The sequence below is a fragment of the Penicillium waksmanii genome (assembly GCF_028829765.1).
Source record: "Penicillium waksmanii strain IBT 27052 chromosome Unknown utg000010l:1.0-3698451.0:1.0-3701458.0, whole genome shotgun sequence".
Lineage (NCBI taxonomy): Eukaryota > Fungi > Ascomycota > Eurotiomycetes > Eurotiales > Aspergillaceae > Penicillium > Penicillium waksmanii.
Genome location: NW_026643256.1, coordinates 1,238,949 through 1,260,954, shown reverse-complemented (window position 1 = coordinate 1,260,954; position 22,006 = coordinate 1,238,949). Strand labels below are relative to the sequence as shown.

The following is a 22,006-nucleotide window of genomic DNA, read 5'->3' as shown; positions in this document are numbered from 1 at the left end:
ATCCTACTTACCCTCTATCTTATCTTCTGTAATGGAGGTTCGGTGCCTTAGGGCGCTTCTTGAACTAAGACTACAAGTTTTCAAGTTATCTAAATTTTCGTCTAACTAACCCGACACTACAAAGATAATTAGACCTAGGGTAACAAGGAGCCCTAGATGTGATGTGCTGCCACACTCTTGGCACAAACTGTAGATCTTTGTCATTTTCTCTTGCTTCCTATACCACTAACGCAGAAAAAAAAAATTTATCAGTACGAGACAATATATAATATCAACCGCCCGGACGGTCTAGTAGTGGAAATGTCAAGGTTCAAGTTGCAATCAATCCATACTACTATTCAAGTACTCAATCGACAACTCTTTAGTATAATTTGCGCCTTGAAAAACAAAACTGTGTGAGGCCTCTGCCAAATTCGGACCTTACAATCATTAGGTTGGTTAATCTTACTGTGGAACTAGAATTGCAGACGCATCATGTTGTATGCCTAGTTTATTTTGATTCATGTAGGCAAAATTTTGACAACTAAACATGAACTGCCCGGGTGGTCTAGTGGTATGATTCGCGCTTAGGGTTCACCCAAAGCATTGACTGCGCGAGGTCCCCGGTTCGATCCCGGGCTCGGGCCTTTCTTTTTTCTTTTATTCCCTCACTCTACGAAAACAGGATAATTTGTATAAGAGATTTAATCTCGGAATATCAATTGCCCGGGTGGTCTAGTGGTATGATTCGCGCTTAGGGTTCACCCAAAGCAAGCTTGCGCGAGGTCCCCGGTTCGATCCCGGGCTCGGGCCTTCCTTTTTTTCTTTTGCTCCTTTATTCTATCAAAACAGAATCTCTCATATAATTTGACCTCGGAATATCAATTGCCCGGGTGGTCTAGTGGTATGATTCGCGCTTAGGGTTAACCCAAAGCAAGCTTGCGCGAGGTCCCCGGTTCGATCCCGGGCTCGGGCCCATTCTTTTTCCTTCTTCTTTTTGCAAGCTTTACGTCCGACTGGTCTCTCTCTACCTGAAACGCACGATATGGTCTCTATCAGCAGAAGGCAGTTGTTTATTATTTGACAATCTGTATCGTAATACTATTTTACGCCCATTATGGTTCCTTATACATCGAGCGCATCATCAAACCAATCGAAACAATAATTTACAGATCCGATCTCATCCCAGCTAACAAACAGGTACCTTGATAGTTACATCCTTTACAACGTAGTCCTCATTACATCAACGTCAGGTGACTCCCCCTGACCAAGCTCTCAATGTTCAAATAGACAACCGTACTAGAGCGGTCCAGTTGTGTGGTGGAATAAGACACCACCCATCGGTATTGGCATATTGTAATCAGTCGTCGACTGAGCACAACCGCAATGATATGAATAGACGCGCCAAAAGTGCATCTCATGATATTCCAGATCCATTTATGGCGAAAATGGTACCACAGATTAGAGACGAGAATGGCATAGCTTTCGAGGGCTTTCTGGGAATGATCAAAGATATCCCGGACGAGTGCCGGGTGTTGTTTTGGAGATATCCCGGAAGGGAGTTATAGTGTACAGCAAGGTAGAGGATAGGGCGGTAGATTTTCTCAAGACAAAGGAGGTAGCGGCTGTAGAGGAGAAATTCTATATTTTCATTATCGGGGTTTAGGGGAGGGAGGCCATTTCGTGACAATTGATACCTAAACTCGGTCAGCGAATCAACAAATAATAAGGGCCAGTAAGAAGAAAGGGAGGTATTTACCAAGAATAAACACCATTAACGGCCTCGGCAGTTTTCTCGACGACACCGTCGATGTTATTGACCCACTCTTGCTCGACGCAGCGCCACAAGTCTATGAGCATGTCGTTTACCGTACGACGACTGCAAATCGATCCAATGTAAAATCCCCACCCCTTCTCCTCTTCCGTGCCGCTAATCTCTGATTGTGGTGATGCGTCTTCGCCTTCATCCATTGTATCCCCCGGGAAAGTCGGCGTCGACGTACTCGTCCGTGGAATTGTTGGGAATTGCGGTGAGTATCCGAGACTTTTAAGCCCGCTGCTCCAGAGTGGAAGTCCGCTCTGCGTTTCACTGTTACTGATTAGACAATTCCCATGAATCCATCGATGAAGAAAAGGGTAGGAGCATACTGCTCAGCCTTTATACAGGACCAGTATAGGCGAGGTTCGAGATTGTTATAGTTGACATCAGCTACCCATTAGCCTCTACGCATGGTTCGCAGGCGGACCTCTAGCCTGCAGGAAGCTTGCTGAAAGCAAAACCAGGCCTGTAAGGGTCGCATGAGATGTCTGTGATAAGATCCCGCGAGAAGAAAGCATTGTATGTCAGTCGGTGATGTGTGCAATGACCCCAGCCGTTGTTTTGCCGCATGGAAGTATGCCTCGGCAAGTTCAAACTAGCATCCGACTGAGGTGGCGTAGGCATGCGATCAAGATCGGCTGGGAATTCACTCAATGGAATAGATATTGATGTGCAGCATGCCAGAGCACAGTCCATGAGCTATTGAATTTTTGAAATAGAAGTACTCAGCATTCTTGCTTGGCTAGTACTAGTAAATGTGTTCACAGATAGAAAATGAACTGGACTCACCACTTGGCAGGACGGGCCGTCCCACCATAGGCCTTGTATTGTTACTTCGCGAGCATAACGCTCAAGTCTTTCAACATCAACAATAGTATTTCGCCGATGGACCAGCCGTATGTATTCTCGACAAATATGTTGGATATCATCTAAGGAAGAACCAACTCCTAATGTTCGGGGAGTCGGAATGGGGGGGCTCAGATTGGTTCTCTAATGAGTCGAGCAAAAAGGACCGAATATTCTTTTCCAGATCGGCGATAACCTTGTTGTGTATCGGCCAGCGAAGCATGTATTTTGTGGAGTTAGCCGCATACAAGGTCAGGGGATCGTGGTTCCCGGCTCGATCTTCAATGGCGGCAGTGTCTCCCCGGTTATTGTGGCCAGTAGAAGCATCTATCGGGGGATTCGAACTTTGCACGGTCACCCCAAAGAAAGAGCCCCTGGCTGACTGATTAGAGGAAGGGACTGACCCCCCCACTCTGCTTGATATCTTCCAGCAACGAGGTAATATGGCCTAGTTGCTGCAGGATCTCATGATTGGAGGACTCGAAGTTGGTCCTACAACACGAGGATGTTAGCAAGGGGGGTTAAAAGCATCGTCACAAAGCTTGAATTCATCAAGCTGCTTGACTCACTGGGTTGGATGCGGCGAGGTCTCGGGGAAGATGCACTCGACTCCCTGTATCGCACAGTAGCTACATATGGGTCTCTCATTGTCACACCGGGTCTTGCGCAAGCGGCAGGTTTGGCAAGCTGTCGGTGCGCGTGTCCGACTCTCTCGTTTCCTGGGAAATTTTGAATCCAGGTCCATGGATTTGTGACAGCGGTTTCCCTTTGAGGATATGTCCGAAGCAGTTCGGGGAGCATCAGGGAGATAGAGAGGAGCTGGCGGACTCAAGTGCGGGTCGTGGATAACCAAGGAGATTTTAAGGAGAGAACCTTGGGGCTATACTCCGGGGACGCTAGCGAGGAGACACCGAGTTAGACAGACTGAACAAAGAACCTGCGAAGTTAATTCTTGGAAGACCGGGTCGTGGATCGATTGCCGGCTGTGGCGTGTTCGTTTGAAGTTTAAGGCTGTTCCGAGACAAAGAAAAATGCACAGGTTTAGATGAGGGTTACAGCTCCTTTTTTGCAAATCTCATTTATAGGGCAGGGCTTCGAATTTGCTGATTGGGGAGTCTTTGCTTGCTTCACTGGGGCCCTTGGTAGGGTTCGTGGTGGTCCCCTCCCCCCCAGATGGTGGGGAGGTTGGAGCTACAGGGCTGCGCCTTTCACCCCCCAAGACCTACCGCGGCCAATTGAGGCGCGGGGCTGTTTTTGCGTCACTTGCAGCACCTTTGCGGTGTCAATGGACGAATAGGAGCGATTGATCTAGCGGATGGCCGGGATGGGATGTCTTGAGTCGAAAAACCTGAGTCGTTTCCTGGAAATCGTCACTCGAGGCCAAATTCCGGGATACCAAATCTGGATTATGGAGATCCAATGAATGTAGGAAGAGGGCTGTGATATACTGGACACTGAAGGCCCCCATGAGAGACATACAGGGTCATAGCTCGTATAGGCGAAAGCCCGCCGAGTCAAAGAATAGCAAGGCACGCCCGCTTCTTTGATGGATCTAATTTAAGTTCACCGGGGCCAAATCACCAAGCGCAAATTTTTTGAAGTGTAAAAAGTACCCAGCCCTATTTTTTTCTGAAATGACGAGATTAACTCGCATTTCAAGCATCCTCTTTTTCGGCCACGATCGAGAGAGCTAAGTATAGCTTGGTTCCTTTTTGACAAGCTAGCCATCTTGGTGAAATGCTAAGCCTTGATCTGATTCAAATTCCTTTCCGAATGTGGAGGCACTCGACGAGGCAGGCTTTCTGGCCATTTTGAAAATCTGACACGAGTTCAACTTTTCGCTTCGCTTCGCTTCGCTTCGCACATTTCACGTTTGAAGTAGAGATCGATCGATCGAGTGACGGCTGACTAGGGAATGAAAAAACAGCGCCAGTAGTCAATGGTCTCTCACCAGTGCCTTTTTATCTTTCAAGTTAGCAAATCCAGTCAGAATAGGACTAACATTTAGATGATTCAACCTGGCCTATGAATGATTTTTCCAAGAATCTCCGATTGTTTGCAAAGTTACTTACGCTATCGCCATCGCCCCACAGGATCCTCTAGTTGCGGATCCTTCAAGTAGCGCCGATTGATATCGATCAGGTTAAATAGACTTCGGCTGGTGTGCCTGTCAAATTCCAAATTGTAATCATGTGGAGAAAGGTAGGTCTCTATCGCAAGTTTAAAGTCGCTGTTTTATTGCATGCAAGCCTTGGCGTTTCCGACTGTCAGCACACCTGATTTCTCACAGATGCAGCTCCTGGAATGAATCAGGTCTATACGCGTCATGTGCATGCCATGTGGCGACCGATCAGTTGAGGGCGGAGATTTCAAAAAATGAGGCTGCATGCGGCTTGACTCAGGAGAGTGTGAAGACTTGGCAAGCCGGGATCCTTACAAGGTCGCGACATATTCGAGTTTGATATAGCTATAATAATATTTCCGTATTTTGGTATTAATAAAGAGAGATAAATGACTACCCTGGGCCAGGTGCTCTAGGTACCTCGCTAATTAAATGCAAACCCACTCTTTGAAGGCTGTATATACCCATGGCATCGTATGCTCCAAAACAGACCGTGCAGGGCGAAAGCAAGGCACGACTCCTCTAATGACGAAGAGTGCTCATTTCTTGTGGTGGGGTATTTTTGTGGGTATCAGAAGACATCTCGTATGAAGCCTCATACATGTTTTGTTGGCCATAGTCGTGGTTGACGGGCATATATCCCGGTTGCGGCTGAGGCGCTGAGGAGCCGGAATGCGATGACACCCCTCCATCAGCCGCAGCCGCAGCGGCTTCCTTTCTGGCGGTGTTTCTTCTCACCAGATAGATGAGGTACAAGACACCGAGTAGCAGAGGAACACCGAGGCCGACACCAACACCGATACCAGCCTTGGCACCCGGCGAAAGCCCTGCGCTGAAGTTGGAGTCTGACGCCTTGCTCGTTGAGGTGAGCTTGTGCTTGTGCGAGAGGTTATTGGGGATGAGGACGTGGTTGTAGTTGCGAAGTCGGCTTCTTTCCAGCGAATAGAGATACCCTTGGCGTTTATGCCGTAAGAACCGCCGTAGGAAGTGACGACATCTCCTTGGGTGTAGGTGTATTCGGCACCGGTGTCGGTGTTATACGAGGTGCATTGATTGGTAGCGTACCAGTGGTCGTCAGTCCCTGTTTGCGCATTATAGCCTCTGCACGCTCAATACTTAGACAAAGCAAAGAAGGAGAGATTCTAGTCAAGGGATATATACGTACTGGGGACAACATGTTGCAGCGGTGACGGCTTCGTTATCAACTGCAAGAATAGTTTGACCAGCAGCGGTGTAGCCATACGGACAGATTCCAGGTGAAAAATAAGACGAGCCGGTTGCATAGTCGGATGGCAGGCAATCTTTCCAGACTGAGGGACCGAGACTCAGGTACTACTCGACATTGGCATCTGTTGCGGTAACTTCAGGCGAAATCGCCAAATTGGAGTTTTCATAGTACCACCAGCCATAGTTTTCTGTAGTACAAGAGGGCGCCGGCGTAAATGTTGTAGTCAATGCGCCTGCCGACATGTTGGCAACCACACACAACCTTTGGGGTGGCAACACCCAGCGCGATTGAAGCGAAGAACAATAGGCGAAACAACAATTCACTGTCAGCAGCAGGGTTTTCAAGGAGCGAATCGTCTATTCTTCTACTAATAAAAAGGGCTGTACATTAACTCAAGCAATACTCAGCACTAGATCACTTGTGGGAAGAAATTGCGCTGATCCCGTGGGGTCCAAAAACTTCACAAGGCTGATAGTGGTGGAAATAGCGGTGCATTGAGCGTATCAAATGAAGGAAGGAGACGCCTAGCTACGAGTAGCCAGAGTGGGCGTAAAAATAGAACCCCAAACTGTTTCGTTGCTGCGCCATGTGGAAAGTGTGCATGTTGAGTGTCTTGGAGTTAGTGCAGTGGCTGTTGTGTGGGCTAAAGCATATCGGTCCCCATCGAGTGATCCAGCACGTGCCTTATTCAATGAGCTGGCTTCCACCACTATTACCGGAGGCATTCAAATCGCCGGTAGTGAAGTACCGATCAGGTTGGTGGTAAATCATGAGCCGGTGTGGATCGGAGCTAGTGAGCACTGAGCAGTGCTAAACCTTGGAGATGTTACTTAACTATACTGAAAAGGCAGGAAGATGTTGACCATTCCTAGCATGATTCACAGCTACTGGAATAGGGATGAAGTCCCATCTAAAAGGGCTAATAACTGATAGGATAATTAAGAATGAATGACACAGCATTAAAAATGCTGAACAAAAAAGAAAGGCCCGAGCCCGGGATCGAACCGGGGACCTCGCGCAAGCTTGCTTTGGGTGAACCCTAAGCGCGAATCATACCACTAGACCACCCGGGCAATTCATGTTTAGTTATCAAAATTATGCCTACATCACACTAAGTGACGTGGGGAAGGCAAAAAGAAAAGCCCAGGCCCAGGCTTGACAGGGCTTTGTTGAACATTAGTCCCCCAAACAGTAGATTGTGCTAGGAACTATAGTAAGAGAGAATCACTGAATAGTATATATTTAAAAAAGAACATACCTACTACACCTTAGGTAATTAACATTCTAACCTAATAGTGAAAACTCTCTTTCAGTAGAGTTAGGAGTAAAGGAAAAAAAAGATAGAGGCCTGGCCGACCAGGGCCGATAATGCTCTGTATGACCAAAGCACAAATTATACTAGAGAACAATCAAGTTAGAAACTTCGAGGTAGTGTGCATTTAAGATGAACATACCCAGTAGACCGGGCGGGCGGACAAAACCTAGAGATCAGTAAAGGGTATCCAGAGAACAAAGCAACATATGCCATAATGCGAAAACAGAGGTGTTAGTAAATTAAGGCAATTTCAATTTCTACTAGTATCATTTGGAAGAAAATAGAAGAGAGAGGGGAAGGGGTGATATTCAATATACTACCTAGGTAGTAGAGCAAAGGTAACGCGTGCCGCGGAGAAAGACTCGGATGATTACAATATATACCTACTACTACTACTACTATGATACTAGATGAATTTTATAAAGAATCCTAATTGGATGAGATACTAGTAGTATAACTATATCCAAGAAGTATTTTCCATGTGTGAGGATGCTTAGGTGCTTAGGTACGCGAAGATCAAGATCTGACGAATAAAAACCAGACAGAGTGTAGTAACGGTTGATGAAAGCAAAAGGCCTGGGGAGAAGGGAAAGAATAATACAAAGCAAGTACAGGGTACGGATGAATAGTGCGGATACCTAGGCGCAAGGCACCAAGACGTAAGGCAACCAAGCAACCAGTGTTCATTGTATCATTCCCCTCTTTAAAAAAGTCAAAATCTCGATACTTGATTTTCTTCATAATTTAGTGCACCGATTTACATCCTATCATCACCAGTATTACTATTGCCGTTGCCGAAACGGTAACCAGTGCCAGAGGGTTAGCATCGAACTCTAAGTGCCGAAGCCACCACCAGAGCTACCACCAGTGCCATAACTTGCGAGTTGCTCAATGTTTCGAATAAATTCGGTGTAAAGATGGGAAATATCGAGCGGTTTATTAAGTCATTTGCAGGTGTTATCAAGTAAGAGTAAGGCCTAAGCCCAGGCTTTTCGAAAACGGAGATCTCGGCCACACCCGCGGACGTTCAGACAGAGGCTCGGAGTGTCGTGTGTAAGTAAGCCAACCAAGAAGTTCAAATAAGTTGATTGGGATCGAGATAGGAATAGGCTTAGAGCAGGTTGGCTTGCACTTGGTGCTCTCAGTGAAAATACTATTTTGGCTTTTTTCAGAAAGCAGGTTAATTGATATACGGAACGAGACTTGGACTTAAGCGAGGAGCTGGGAACAGGCTCGGAACAGGGTGGCCTGAGACAGATAGAATTACACTTGCTGCTGGAGTGAGCTGGTCAGAGCCTAGAGAGACTTAAGGGTGAAATAAAGCTAATTGAGATAGATGTCGAAAAGGCGACAAGCAAAAGCGACAAATTAGAGTGATGAATCGATGAGAAAAAGACTGGGTAATGGAGATAACCTCATTGCGGCCAACGACGGGATACACATAGTGTTCGTACACATGCAGCTTACGCAATATTTCGCGAGGTGAAACTAACAGCGAGTATCAAATGTGATCTTCTGTACGCAGTTTCTCGAGTTATGTCCATATCAGGGTGTACTACTACGACGCTCAGGGCTTGGAGCGAAGGAATCTTATTACAATGTAAGGATGCTCAGGTACGCGAAGATCGAGATACGAAGAATAAGAACCAGGTAACCTGCAGTAGTGGTTCGACGAAAGTAGTAAGTTTGGAGAGAAGGAGAAGAGGAGGAGGAAGAAGAAGAAGAAGAAGAAGAAGAAGAAGAAGGGTGGGGGCAAGAACAGATAAATTGTGCGCGTGGCAAGGCAATAACTAAGGCAACAACCAGGGTTTGTTACACCGTGTATGGTATCGTTCAACGGGCTGCAAGTACCTTCATCGAGTCACATTTTCTCCGTATCTCCTCTATAAAATATCACTTAGGCCAGTTGTTCAAAGAAAATTCCTGCTGATTGAGGCGATACAACTTGACCCAAATGAAGAAAGAATCGGCTCTTTCGTACGCTCATCGCATCGAGGAACCGCCCCGACGAAGCCATATGTAGAGCCACGGGAGATTGCCTACTACCAGTTGTCACCTCGTGTGATTTCTACGGAATGCGATTTTTCAAAGTTGGGTGCTGTCGTCATGGGGCTATACTCTATGATCTAACTCTTGTATTAACCACTCGATGAGATAAATCAATTTCTGTATAACTCCAAGAATATATTCCACACATAGCAAGTAAGACAGTCGCTTGACCTATCGAAAAGATGGTAGTCAAAAAATAATGTACGCAATACCAGAGAGGTGGCTTGGCGATGCAATCATTTTAACATCTACCTTACGAACACCTTGATAGCCTAGTTGAGAGATATTTAATTACTAAATCCATCTGAATATCATTTGACAATTTGATTAAGTTAAATTCTTGCTTTAGGTATAGGAGATCCCACCTGATTAGGTGTTTATCTTCTTTTTCTTCATCCTTCCTTTACTAAAGCAGGCAAAATTACAGTTTAACAATGAGAAAATTAGGCATCAATCCGCCCGGATGGTCTAGTGGGTATGTGACACTTCTAAGTCTCCACAAAACTAGAAATATATATTCTAACAAATTCTTCAGTATGATTCGCGCTTTGGGAAACTAAACTGTGCGAGGTCTCCGGTTCAATCCCGGATTCGGGCCTCTTTTTTTGTCTTTTTTCCCATTTCTTACTATATTGAGGTAGTATCATATACATAGAACTGGACCACGGAATATCAATTGCCCGGATGGTCTAGTGGGTATGTTATTTCTGAATCTCCGCATATTTAAATATATGTCCTAATAAATTCTTTAGTATGATTCGCGCTTTGGGAAACTAAATTGTGCGAGGTCTCCGGTTCAATCCCGGATTCGGGCCTCTTTTTTTTTTCTTTTTTTGCCTTAACTCTCACCTCGATTGGCAAAGTTGAAATCCAACTTTAGGCGTTCTGGGTGTGCATAATTCTAACCGATCAATGGGCCTTTTTCTTTTCTTGATTCATTTTTTACTCTAATGACTGACTAGTCGGCCTCCTAGGTAGACTTCCAACACCAATGAAACCCCTGGCACCAAGGAATCAACTGACCAAATCTTCAAGGATTCTAATATCCAGTCCCAAGGCCACCCACAGGGCCATGGGCTTCCTATCATACCATAGTACCACTTGCAGGCATGGCTTTCCCTTATCCTCACCTGGCTATGTGGGAATACGGTAGTAAGCTTAGGTAGTAGCTCGACAGTGTGGCCTCCATGAAGTCATTAGACCTCGGACGGGATATGATACTACTACCCAAGTACTAGTTGCCCAGGTGAGGACTAGAGACCGTAACGAGTTCCAAGGTTGTTACTACTGCTATGCTACTAGCTACGGTCTGCAGAGGTGAAGCTTGAAATGAGAAATCGCCGTTCGTGATTCGGAAGACTACCTAGGTAGAGCTAGCAAAAAGAAATCACAGAGGGCCCAGTATCACAGTGACATATCCATCCACTTGAATCATAACTATCGCTTGGATGTGAAAACAAACACTAAGAGATGGTCGTTGAAGGAAAAGAGATACATGTACAAAGTCGTGCCTACCATTCAAGTTCATGCACGCCTAAAAACACAGGAAAACCAACGCCGAGGAAAATGCTGAGGAAGTGAGCCGAAGCGTAGCAAGGCAGCGTTTCAATTGTCACTACCGAACTCTCCTCGCGGGTTTCTTCGGGAGCACCTCGCCCAGTTCGGACCAAGCGTCTTCGAAAACGGTCTTCCGCGGACCGATTTGTCCCTCGTAGAAGTTCAGCTTGCGGACAACTTCCATTGCACCGGTGCCCAGTCCCATGGTCTTGCCCATAATAATACACTCAGAGACACCCTCAATGAGATCGGTACGGCCGGCACCACCGGCGTCAAACAGGTGATCTGCGGTCTTCTCGAACGAGGCGAGTTGAAGAACAGAGTCACGCATCTTGGCCAGACCGAAACGAGTAATACCCAGTACCTCACCCTTGTAAGTCATGACATCAGCCAGAAGTTGCATGTGACGAGGATCAATGTCCATGTCTTTCATGACCTCACTGATCTCAGTGACGATCGTGCTTCTCGCAGCTTCGATACCAAGGACCTGGCGGGCCTCCATGACATTGTTGGTTGTGGTTCGGAGACCGTCAACACCCACTGTGGTCATACACTCTCGTAGACCGTAGCCTTCGACCAACAAGGTATTGGTAGTGGACGTCTCATCTGTTCGGATGATAGCACGGTAGGCACGCGGGTGCCCAAGGATTTGAATACTGGGCAAAATACGCTTAAGATGCTTCAGACGCAGGAAGGGGTCAGCACTGGTAGCTGCGATCTCAGTCTTCGACAAGTTGTTTTTGCTGGATGGATCCAGGTCAATGGTGACCTTGATGGAGCGCCCAGTGGTACTGAACTTGAGGTCATCGCCCTTGAAACGCTTGTGGTTCTTAATCGCAGCGACAATCTGGGGCATACGAAGCTCAAGCTGCAGATCATTGATTGTTTTGAAGTTGATCCTGGCCTTCACGTAAGCCTCGTTTCCGTTCCAATTCTCAGTAACCGAGTGAATGATATCTCGTAGATATGTCTTCTCAATTCGACCCTTGACAATACGAGCTGCAGCAATGCTGTCCTTGGTGACCAGTTCGCAAGCCACAACAGGAGTACTGATCTCCTTGGAAGCGTTGATAATTTCCTTAATACGGGGCACACCCTGAGTGATACTCATACCGGCGACACCAGCGAAATGGAAGGTTTTCAAGGTCATCTGCGTACCGGGCTCACCGATAGACTGGGCACCAACGGCACCGACTGCATGACCAGGCTCGACTTGCGCTCTCTTGTACTTCAGCAAACATGCCGTGATGAAGGCCTTTAGAGTAGTCCCTGTCAGCTTGCCAGTGTGGTCTAGGCCCTTCCGACTCCTCGCGTCTGATGGATCAAAGTCACCACCACGAGAGATAAGCCTGTCAGCCTTGGTTTGGACATATTGTTGGATAGAATCAAGGAAGTCACGAGCACTCTCAAATTGATCAATGCCATTGTCGCTGCGATCCATATAGCCCAGTTGATTGCCCATCAAATCCTTGCGGATGAGCTTAGCGCGTTCCTTTGAGAGCATCTCCTCACACACCTCCATGATTTCGTTAGGTAGCAAGCTTCGCTCGTCGTTATTGTAGGTTGTGGACTCGGAGTGGATGAAAGTGCGGTCGAAGTGGACAGGCTTGGCTTTACCCTCCATATCCACCGGGTCCAACTTATCATCACCATACTGGAATTGGACAATGGCAGAGGACGAGTTCCGAACGGTGTCGTCGTACTGCGACGAGAGATCTTCAAGAGACTTCATCAATCGACGGGACATGTAACCAGTTTCAGCAGTCTTGACAGCCGTATCAACCAGACCTTCACGACCAGACATAGCGTGGAAAATGAATTCCGTGGGCTCGAGACCCGAGAAGAAACTATTTCGAACGAATCCCTTTGAGGGGGGCTGACGGGCATTTTTGGGGAAATGAGGCAGAGTTCGGTCCTGGAAACCATCCAGTACACGTTGTCCACCGATAATTTGTTGACCGACAAGGGCAACCATCTGTGAGACGTTGATACTGGAACCCTTGGATCCAGAAGTGGCCATGATCAAGGGGGAATTGTATTTGCTGAGCTGCGCGATACATTCGTCACCAGCCTGTTGACGGACCTTACTCAAGATACCGGACAGCTGGTTCTCCATAGTTTGCAACTCGTCACAACCAGGATACTTCTCCAGCGTACCAGCCTTGTACTGGGCAATAACTTCGTCACAAGCGGCGTAAGCAGTTTCAACCAAGTCATTCTTCGACTGAACCAGTTGCGCACTAGGATAAACATCGGTGATACCAATAGAAAATCCCATGTTAGTGAACCAGCGCGCAGACAGTTTAGACAAACGGTTCATGCCCTCGGCAGCTGCAGGAGGACCGAAATCACGAAGCATAATGTAGAAAACATTGTCCTTTTTTCCGGAACCGATGGTGGACTTATCCATGACACCGCACATAACCTCAGAATTGCGAATGACTAGCCAAGCATCATGCGGATCAAGGTCCTTTGGTCGGCCGTCTTTGGGTTGCTTAAATTGACGACATGCAGCGTCGAGGTTAACGAGAACGGGATCATCGGTATTGGGACGCATCATTATATTGAAGACCTGCTTACCCGTCCAAAGCGCCTGAGGCTTCAGAACCGCTGGTGGAGGCAAGTCAAAACGTGTTTGTGGACCCAGCATGTAAAGACAGATCTGCGTGAACGAGCCACGGTCGTAGAAGTTGTCCTTGCTACTGAGAAGGAAAGCAGCACTGATAAAATCCTGGATAGCAGAAATGATAGGCTCGCCGTTCTTGGGCGTGGCCAAGTTGTTCTTCACACCCATCAACTCCATAGCCTCTGCTCTGGCCTCCTCTGTCTGTGGGACGTGCAAGTTCATCTCATCACCATCAAAATCGGCATTGTAAGGGTTACAAACACACTCGTTGAGTCGGAAAGTTCGATGCGGTCGGACTTTAGCAAAATGGGAAAGAATACTGAGCTTGTGCAGCGATGGCTGTCGATTGAAGAGAACGATATCACCGTCCTCAATATGACGCTCCACCTTATCGCCTTCTTGCAGCTCACTAGCCATGTGTTTGAGGCTACCATACTTCAGCATGGTTCTGAACGTGGATCCCTTTTTGTACAGATAGTTGGCACCGGGCCACTTCGTAGACCCATTACGCACTCGTTCTCGTAGCTTTTCGATGTTGTATCGAGTGACAACCTCAGGATAAGTCATGTTCTTCGCCACCAATTCCGGGACGGCGACCTCGTCGACTCGCAGATTAGGGTCGGGCGAAATGACCGTACGACCGGAGAAATCGACACGTTTTCCAGACAAGTTACCACGGAAACGACCTTGTTTACCCTTGAGTCGTTGAACGAAGCCGCGAATAGGTTTTCCGAGATCCGCCTTGTTGAGACCGGGCACATCGCTGTTAATGTAGACTGCGATTTGAAGTTGCATATAGTCCCAACATTCCACAATGGTCTGAACTGGAGCACCCTTGAGAAGAGCATTTTTGAGGTTGATATTGCTCTGGACGATATCACCCAGCTTGGCAGTCAAATCATCTTCAGTCGAGGCAGCATCTTGGCCAACGGAGGGACGAATGCAGACGGGAGGAGCTGGGATAAACTGCCAAAGGAACATTTCCGGTCGTGCTTCTTTCGGATCAAGACCGATCAGCTCGCAGTCACTGTCAGAGATTTTCTTGAACAGTTTGAGAACACGGAGCGCATTTAGATCGTCTTGTGCCTTCTTGAAATGCTTCTCGACCTCAGGGTTCACGTGTCGTGCCTCGGAAAAGGAGTCATCAAAAACTTGTTTGCTCAGCGGGGGCTGCTTTTTCACGGAGGTTGATGCGTTGAATGCGCGGAATTTGTCGTGAGTGATCTTCAACGCACTCGAGCCGACCTTTTTCACGACACCGTTGATCGCGCTACAATGTTCACACTCCCGAGTCTTTCGGCATCGCTCATTAATTCGCTTCGCAATTTGTGTTCGTCGTAGGTTGTCTAGACCGGGTCGTCGCATCTCGCGCAAGAAAGAGCGCCTTTCCGCCTCCGGAAGCAAAATGCGAGAGCATTCCTTGCAGATTTCCTGAAGCACAGCAATAACACGCTTGAAATAACCGACGTGAAATGCCGGCAAAACCAATCTTACATGACCAAAGTGACCATTGCATTCCTTGAGGTGATAGCCGCAAGTTTGGCACGTTGATGTCTTGTTCGAAATGCCCATGCGCGCATCGAGAGGGCCATGGGCAACGACCGCGCGGTCACGGTCGAGGTCGAAAAACTTTCTGTCGGAGACTTCGACAACGGCTTGGCCGACAATATCATCATTTGTCCTGGAGAGACACCGTATGTTAGTGATTGTTTCCGCGCTAGCCAAAGCAGTCTAGCTCGGCTTTCGGGATAAGAATGGGAACCCCGTACAATACGCCGAATTTCAGCTCCTTGATCACTTTGGGGACACGGTCAATGACCTGGGCCTTGCCCAGATCAATCTGTGCACCCTCTGAAGGCTGCATCGCGCCGTTGTCAACGGTGGGACATGGCAGGGTGACTCAAGGCAATGCGATCGACACGAGCGGCTCTCAGCCACAACTTCGTAAGGCGGGTAGCACTGTAGAACCTGAGCTTCGGATCACCGGGAATAGACAGAACAGAAGGTAGCGAATAATACCCGAACGAGGATAGAGAGAAGAAGAAATGTGAATGGGGCTGGGAGAGGAATTGGAGAGAAGCAGCGTATGGCGGGGCGGTCCCACGAACTTTTTTTCTGCTGTATCTGACCGCCCGAGTATACTCATACTACTTCCATCAGGAAGGTAGGTGACGACCATATAGGAACTTGATAAAAGTATTGTTGATGTTGTACAGGTGGTATTTTGGTAATATGTAATATGTTATACACAATCATTTAGATAGGAAAGCTTGGAAAGCCTTCTGCTCGATGACCACATTTCCAACGGCTCGGAGCCTTTTACGACCTTCCTTCTGCTTCTCCAATAGCTTTCGACGACGACTCACATCACTGGCGTGAAGCTTGGCCAGAACATCCTTGCGGTAGGGCTTGATGGTCTCACGCGCGATGATCTTCTTGCCCACGGCAGCTTGAATGACAATTTCGAACAGCTGTCGGTCGACGTGTTGCTTGAACTTGGTTACCCATATCCTGCCTTGACGGGCCACTTGGCTCATGTGCATGAGCCGGGATACGGCATCAACGGGAACCTTGTTGACCAAGAGCTGGAGCTTGACAATATTGCCGGCCCTCCAAGCAGATTCTTCGTAGTCGAGACTGGCATATCCTTTGGTAGAGCCCTTCAATTTTCCAAAGAAGTCATCGACCAAATGCGCCAAGGGCAGTTCATATTTCATAATGACCTGGCTCGCGGTGAAGTACTCGATACTTTGCTGTTCGCCTCGATTGGACTCGCAGAGCTCAATGACCTTGCCCAGATATTCATCAGGGAAAGTCAAAGTAGCCAGCACATATGGCTCTTGAACCTCGGCAAGCTTTAAACGTACGCTATCATCGTCGCGGAACTTGGCTGGGTTGGTGATAATTTCCTCGGTACCATCCTTCCATAACACCTTGACTGGTACGGATGGCGGAGTGATTATGATACTCGCACCGTGCTCTTGTCGGAGTCGATCCTCAAATACTGAGCAGTGAAGGGTACCCAGAAATCCCATGCGGAACCCTGCACCGAGCGCTTCGGAGGACTCCTTTTGAATCGTAATACTGCGGTCATTCAGGATGAGCTGGTTAACACTGTCTTCGAGATGCTCGAAAAGATCCTGGTTCATAGGATAAACAGCGACAAAGACCATTGACTTCGGCTCCTCAAAACCAGGTAAAGCCTCAACCGTCTTCTCAAACCCGACTCTTGTGAAGGTGTCGCCGATCTTGGCCTCCTGGCTTCGCTTCATGCCGGGATTGAAGTAAATATATCCGACCTGGCCGGCCCGGATAACAGATTGTGCGGTCTCAGTGGGGTACATAATTCCAACCTCGCCGACGTAGTACTTGAGGCCCGTTACGAACGACACGAGTTGCTGACCTGCACGCACCTCGCCATCGAAAACGCGAACCAGGAGAATCACGCCCTTATAAGAATCATACCAGGAGTCAACAAGCAGCATTCGAAGGGGTTTCTTGGAGTCGCCAATAGGTCTAGATAAAATTTTAGTAAAGAGTGTCTCAAGTTAAAGCCACGTCTTTAAGGCAAGGAGACATACGCTGGAATCTTCTCAACGACAGTTGGTAGGATGGCCGCAACATTCAATCCAGTCTTGGCCGACACCATCACTGCATTTTCCGTATCCAGCTCAAACGCGCTCTTCATTTGGTCCAAAGCCCGCTCTGGATCCGCCGACGGAAGGTCGACCTTGTTAATAACGGGAATCAACTCCAATCCTTGCGCAAAGGCCAGGTAGAAGTTGGCAACTGTTTGCGCCTGAACACCCTGACTAGCATCAACTAGAAGGATCGCTCCCCCACAGCTGGCATAACTACGCGATACCTCAGCACGGAAATCGACATGCCCAGGCGTATCTACCAGGTGCAACAAATAGTCTTCGCCATTGTGGTTGTAGATCATGGTACATGTCTGTGCCTTGACAGTGATACCCCGTTCGCGTTCAACGTCCAGTTTATCCAGCACTTGTTTATTCATTCCGGGCTGAATGGTCCCCGTGATCTCGAGCAATCGGTCGGAGAGTGTGCTTTTGCCATGATCGACGTGTGCAACGATGCAGAAGTTGCGGAATCGGTCAATGGGGATATCGGCGATGCGGCGTTCGAGGTCGGTATCCGGGGCGCTTGGGGCAGACTTCGATCGAGCGCGCCATGTTGCAGAGGTCGTGAAAGATCGTAGGGAATTAATAGACCGGAGTGGAAAGCCAGCCGACGACTTGAGGCCCGCCGCCGGAGATCTCGGCGCTGCGCTCAGCCATCGGGCTAACTGCAGACATCCTCGCATCAGGATTCGTGCAGTGGCATGGAAAGCGAAAGATCGCCTATGTGAATTGGCAGTGAATGCAATTTCACGAGTGTCGCAATAATGCAAGCTCAAGTCAGTCGAGTTGCGGAGACAAAAAAACGGGCGCGCGGGCGGTCTGCGAACTCCGATCGATCGCTGCGGCGACTATCGAACATAAACAAACCCACTTCCAATCTTTCCCAATTGCATTGCTCCTCCATTGCTGTACGCTTCGTCCAATATCACCATGCCTGAGACGAAAGACAAGTCCAAGGTTCACAGGCTGTCCATCAGAGGTTTGTGAATGAGTTCCGGTAATTCTGTGACATGGGATCCCAGATCTAACAGTACCACAGGATCGGCCAAGCTTGTGTCTGAATTCGTGAGTCGCAGCTCTCACCCCCCTCTCGACAAAATACGAGTACTTATGCAGATATAGTTTGAATACTCGATCAACTCGATCCTGTGAGTTATTCCCAAAAAATATTCATTCCCATTAATTGAAGCTCACAACAACCAAAAGTTTCCAGCGAGGAGTCTACCCCCCCCAGAAGATTTTACAACGTAAGGTTCCACCCCTCTTCTCTGTGCTAGTGGGAAAAGGAACTGACATACCCCAGCGTCAAGAAATATGGCCTCAATATGCTCGGTTCGTGTCTTCGAAACCTCTACCTCCGAATTCCTTCCCCCGAACGACCGGAACTAATACTCTACCGAAGTGTCCGCCGATGACCAGGTGAAGGCGTATATCAAGAAGATCATGTCGCAATTGAACAAGTGGATGTCGGGTGGAAAGATATCCAAGCTAGTCGTCGTCGTCACCGACAAGGAAACCGGCGAGCACGTGGAGCGATGGCAGTTTGATGTATGTCGATTCAGCCTTTTGAGTACCGTTGTTCTCGACCGACTAATTTGCGTTTTAGGTCGAAATCTTCAAAAGCTCGAAGAGTTCAAGCTCCCGGAAAACAACAGATAAGGAGAACTCGGCTCCGGGGTAAGATATATTCCTCCCATGTTAATCGCTCTTGACTAATTCTGTTTGCCTCCTAGGGACGCGGAAGCCCAGCCTGCGGAGCCAGTTGAGAAAACGGAGAAGGAGATTCAAGAAGAGATTCAAGCAATCTTCCGTCAGATCACCGCTTCGGTCACCTTCCTCCCGGTCCTAGATGGAGACTGCACCTTCAATGTCCTTGTCTACGCCGATGCGGATTCGGAGGTACCTGTGGAATGGGGTGACAGTGATGCCAAGGAGATCAAGAATGCCGAAAAGGTGCAGTTGCGAAGCTTCAGCACGAACAATCACCGAGTGGGCACTCTTGTCAGCTACCGACTGGCGGATTAAGCTGTTGGCGCTACTTTATGACTCGATACGAGGATTCTCTATGCATTGGCGTTTGAAGGGGAGTTGTAATGTTAGTCCTTTGGTACAATCAAGGATAAGGATTGTTAATGAACATTTCATTGATATCTATACATTTGTTGTCACTGTTTGATATTTCCGTAAAACCAAGGCAGTTCCCTAATTATTGGGAATAGCTCATTGCCCGCCCCGCCATCCCAACGAAGGAGCTTTATCACGGCCGGATCTAGCCCTTTGTTGGAAAAGATATCTCCCTCCATCCCCGGAGACCAGCCCCGATTACTGCGCTTCCCTGCTAGCTCTTCACCAACTCCGTAGAGATCTCCTTTCCAGATGCCAATCCCTTTTGACATCTCTCCTCGTACCAGTGACTCGAGGGGAGTGACTTCTTCTGGGGGATTGATGCCAATTAAACTAACGTGATTGGCCTCCAATTGAACCTCGCCATCGATGGGAAGGGGAAGTAGGCCAACGGCTGGTAGGTGGAAATCCATAAATCTTGCTCTCTTAAACTCATGCGTAACAATAGTGATCCGCCGAGGCCAAGTACCCACATAAAGACGAAAATGGATGAGAGAGAATAAAATATTCTGATAAGAGTCTGTTGCATGGGGTTCAACTGTGATTTTGGACTCATCAATAGAATATCCGAAGAGCTGGTTATCCTTGCAGAAATTCTGTGAGATCGAAGTCAGCACCTGGGTTCTGAATAGAATCGTACTCGAACTTTCCACGGGGTAGCCATACGAAATAAGACTGCCCTTCACTGAGTTCCGTTCTTGGATTTTTCGTTGCGCCACTGGAAAGATCAGTACATAATCAAAAGTTGATAGACATGTCAATCGACCCCAAAGTACATAGGACACCACATACCCAGAGAATACCAGCAGCCCCCGATCGTCCTTCATCAATTCATCAAGCCCAGCTTTGGCATGGCTCATGAACGTAGGGGTTTCGCCTTTCTGAAATGGTTCTATTATCCTGAGAGCGGCGAACAAACATCAGGAATGATGTCCAGCAAGCTATGGCAATAATGGATTCGCATGGACTGACCATTCGTCCTCTGAGTTACCAGACAGGGGCCCTCCAATGTAGATTGCATGACAGCAGACAATAATTATGTGGTCAAGATCCATCACAGTGACCTAGTGCTCGCACCTCATCGCTCAATTGACTTAGTTGTTGGGGTTCAAGTTGGGATATCAGACCAACCTCGGAAATGGAGCGGGTCGTGGGTGGCGCCAAGAGATGCCCGCAGATCCCAAGAACTATATCCTTGAAATCATGGATTCTCCAAGCTACTAGTACTAGACCTGTTATAAATTTGAAAGCATACTACCTACTACTATAACTAGGTATCCACCTAGCCAATTATCTAATTCGAAACCGAATAGTATTCTTCCAAGGTTGTTGTAAAAGAGGTCCCAATTCAGGTAAACATCATTATGCCCAGGTGTTTTGAACTAATATTTCATAGTACCTCGCATTAAATCACTGAAGCAACCTCGAAAATCCCTCTTCAGGCGGCTGCAACCAATTCCTCCGATCATATTCCCACCCCTCCGCCCCCTCAATAACATGAAAAGTATACGCAAACCGACTATTCGGACTCGTATTCTTCTCACTCTTATGCAGTACATTCCCATGAATAAGCACCAAAGACCCAGCCTTAATATCCAAAATCTCAAGATCCTCATCACTAGGCTCAGAAACCTTCTCCTCCTCCATCCCTTTCGGCAAAGCCGGCCCCATATTCTCAACAAACTCCGTCCCCGCCCCATCAACCTTCCTCACAAATCGCCTGGCAATATGTCCCCCTTTCGCACCTTTATGTGAACCCTTCCACATCCCCAACGTCGCATTACCGGGCCTAGCATCCTGAAGCGCATACCACCAGCCCACCGCGGACGGCGGATCTGTGTACAAGAATTCCGAGTCTCGATGCGCGGGGACCGCGCCGCCGATGGAGGGCTGTTTGAGAATAACCATACTCTGCAGAACGCGCGGGTCCTTGAAGCCGAGAGATTTCGCGACGTCCGCGTTCCGCTGATTTAGGGAGATTGCTTTGAATGGTGGCGAGAGGGTGTGGAGTGAGTGGCCGATTTTGTTGACGGCTAGGTTCTTTGGTTTGATGAGGGCGGGTCGACCGGTTAGAGGGTCAGGTTCGGTGGTGAAGGCGTCTGGTTCGAAGAAGTAGCGGATTTTGTCGCCGGATGTTAGGAAGTAGTCGTCGCCGACGTGGTCGGCATCATCATCGTCGCCGTCGCCTGTCGTGAATTGGGTGAGTGGGTGGGATTCTAGAGAGAAGGTGTCGAGGAGGGTATTTGTTTCCGTGAGGGCGGATGCTATCTCGTTTGGGCTGAGATAGTCTGGTAGGACGAGGTAGCCGTTTTCTTGGAATGAGGTGACCTGCTCTGGGGTGAGGCCGACCATGTTGACGGTGTTCAAGATGGTGTACTAGTATCACTTGCGAATAGCTGAGGGGGTTGTTGGGTTGCCTTGCGGAGGGGCCAAGGTCTTAGCTTTTAGAATGGCGGGGAAGCTGATAAGCGATATCTTTTGGCCGCGGGATTGGCTGCTCCACGACTACAATGTTGCATGCCCAGAGCCAACGAGAACCAATTACGAATATAGTTCATGGTAATAATTTGCATAGCCAGCAAGTAGGAATCATCTGGACGATAATTTAGTGACTACGTACGTTATTGGTAATTTGGAGTAAATAGATATGCTTAAATTCAAAGGTATCAATCATTCTCCAAGAGCCCCGGAGTCGTCATT

The 22,006-nt window shown here is 48.0% G+C and overlaps 7 protein-coding genes across 7 annotated transcripts; 1 reads left to right on the top strand and 6 right to left on the bottom strand.

Annotated features, from left to right (window-relative positions):
• Positions 1–1,217: 1,217 nt before the first annotated feature.
• N7481_012444 (uncharacterized protein) lies at positions 1,218–2,125 on the bottom strand (the record flags this gene model as incomplete). The annotated part of the gene is given in 4 exon segments (XM_057271663.1): positions 1,218–1,461; positions 1,503–1,676; positions 1,739–2,074; positions 2,085–2,125. The coding sequence occupies 4 exon segments, from the start codon at positions 2,123–2,125 to the stop codon at positions 1,218–1,220; spliced, it is 795 nt and encodes a 264-aa protein (XP_057115851.1).
• A 3,163-nt stretch (positions 2,126–5,288) lies between these two features.
• Positions 5,289–6,007, bottom strand: N7481_012443 (uncharacterized protein; the record flags this gene model as incomplete). The annotated part of the gene is made up of 3 exons (XM_057271662.1): positions 5,289–5,593; positions 5,719–5,847; positions 5,932–6,007. 3 exons carry the CDS (start codon positions 6,005–6,007, stop codon positions 5,289–5,291), a joined length of 510 nt encoding a protein of 169 aa, XP_057115850.1.
• Positions 6,008–10,973: 4,966 nt separating this feature from the next.
• N7481_012442 (DNA-directed RNA polymerase III core subunit RPO31) lies at positions 10,974–15,405 on the bottom strand (the record flags this gene model as incomplete). Its single annotated transcript, XM_057271661.1, has 2 exons — positions 10,974–15,222; positions 15,311–15,405. The coding sequence occupies 2 exons, from the start codon at positions 15,403–15,405 to the stop codon at positions 10,974–10,976; spliced, it is 4,344 nt and encodes a 1,447-aa protein (XP_057115849.1).
• Positions 15,406–15,793: 388 nt separating this feature from the next.
• On the bottom strand, positions 15,794–17,865 carry N7481_012441 (GTPase GUF1; the record flags this gene model as incomplete). The annotated part of the gene is made up of 2 exons (XM_057271660.1): positions 15,794–17,057; positions 17,123–17,865. 2 exons carry the CDS (start codon positions 17,863–17,865, stop codon positions 15,794–15,796), a joined length of 2,007 nt encoding a protein of 668 aa, XP_057115848.1.
• A 247-nt stretch (positions 17,866–18,112) lies between these two features.
• Positions 18,113–19,207, top strand: N7481_012440 (spindle checkpoint protein MAD2; the record flags this gene model as incomplete). Its single annotated transcript, XM_057271659.1, has 7 exons — positions 18,113–18,161; positions 18,222–18,247; positions 18,305–18,330; positions 18,486–18,514; positions 18,585–18,730; positions 18,789–18,859; positions 18,916–19,207. The coding sequence occupies 7 exons, from the start codon at positions 18,113–18,115 to the stop codon at positions 19,205–19,207; spliced, it is 639 nt and encodes a 212-aa protein (XP_057115847.1).
• Positions 19,208–19,347: 140 nt separating this feature from the next.
• N7481_012439 (DUF218 domain protein) lies at positions 19,348–20,361 on the bottom strand (the record flags this gene model as incomplete). Its single annotated transcript, XM_057271658.1, has 2 exons — positions 19,348–20,206; positions 20,279–20,361. The coding sequence occupies 2 exons, from the start codon at positions 20,359–20,361 to the stop codon at positions 19,348–19,350; spliced, it is 942 nt and encodes a 313-aa protein (XP_057115846.1).
• A 355-nt stretch (positions 20,362–20,716) lies between these two features.
• Positions 20,717–21,658, bottom strand: N7481_012438 (phytanoyl-CoA dioxygenase family protein; the record flags this gene model as incomplete). The annotated part of the gene is made up of 1 exon (XM_057271657.1): positions 20,717–21,658. The coding sequence occupies one exon, from the start codon at positions 21,656–21,658 to the stop codon at positions 20,717–20,719; it is 942 nt and encodes a 313-aa protein (XP_057115845.1).
• Positions 21,659–22,006: the final 348 nt, after the last annotated feature.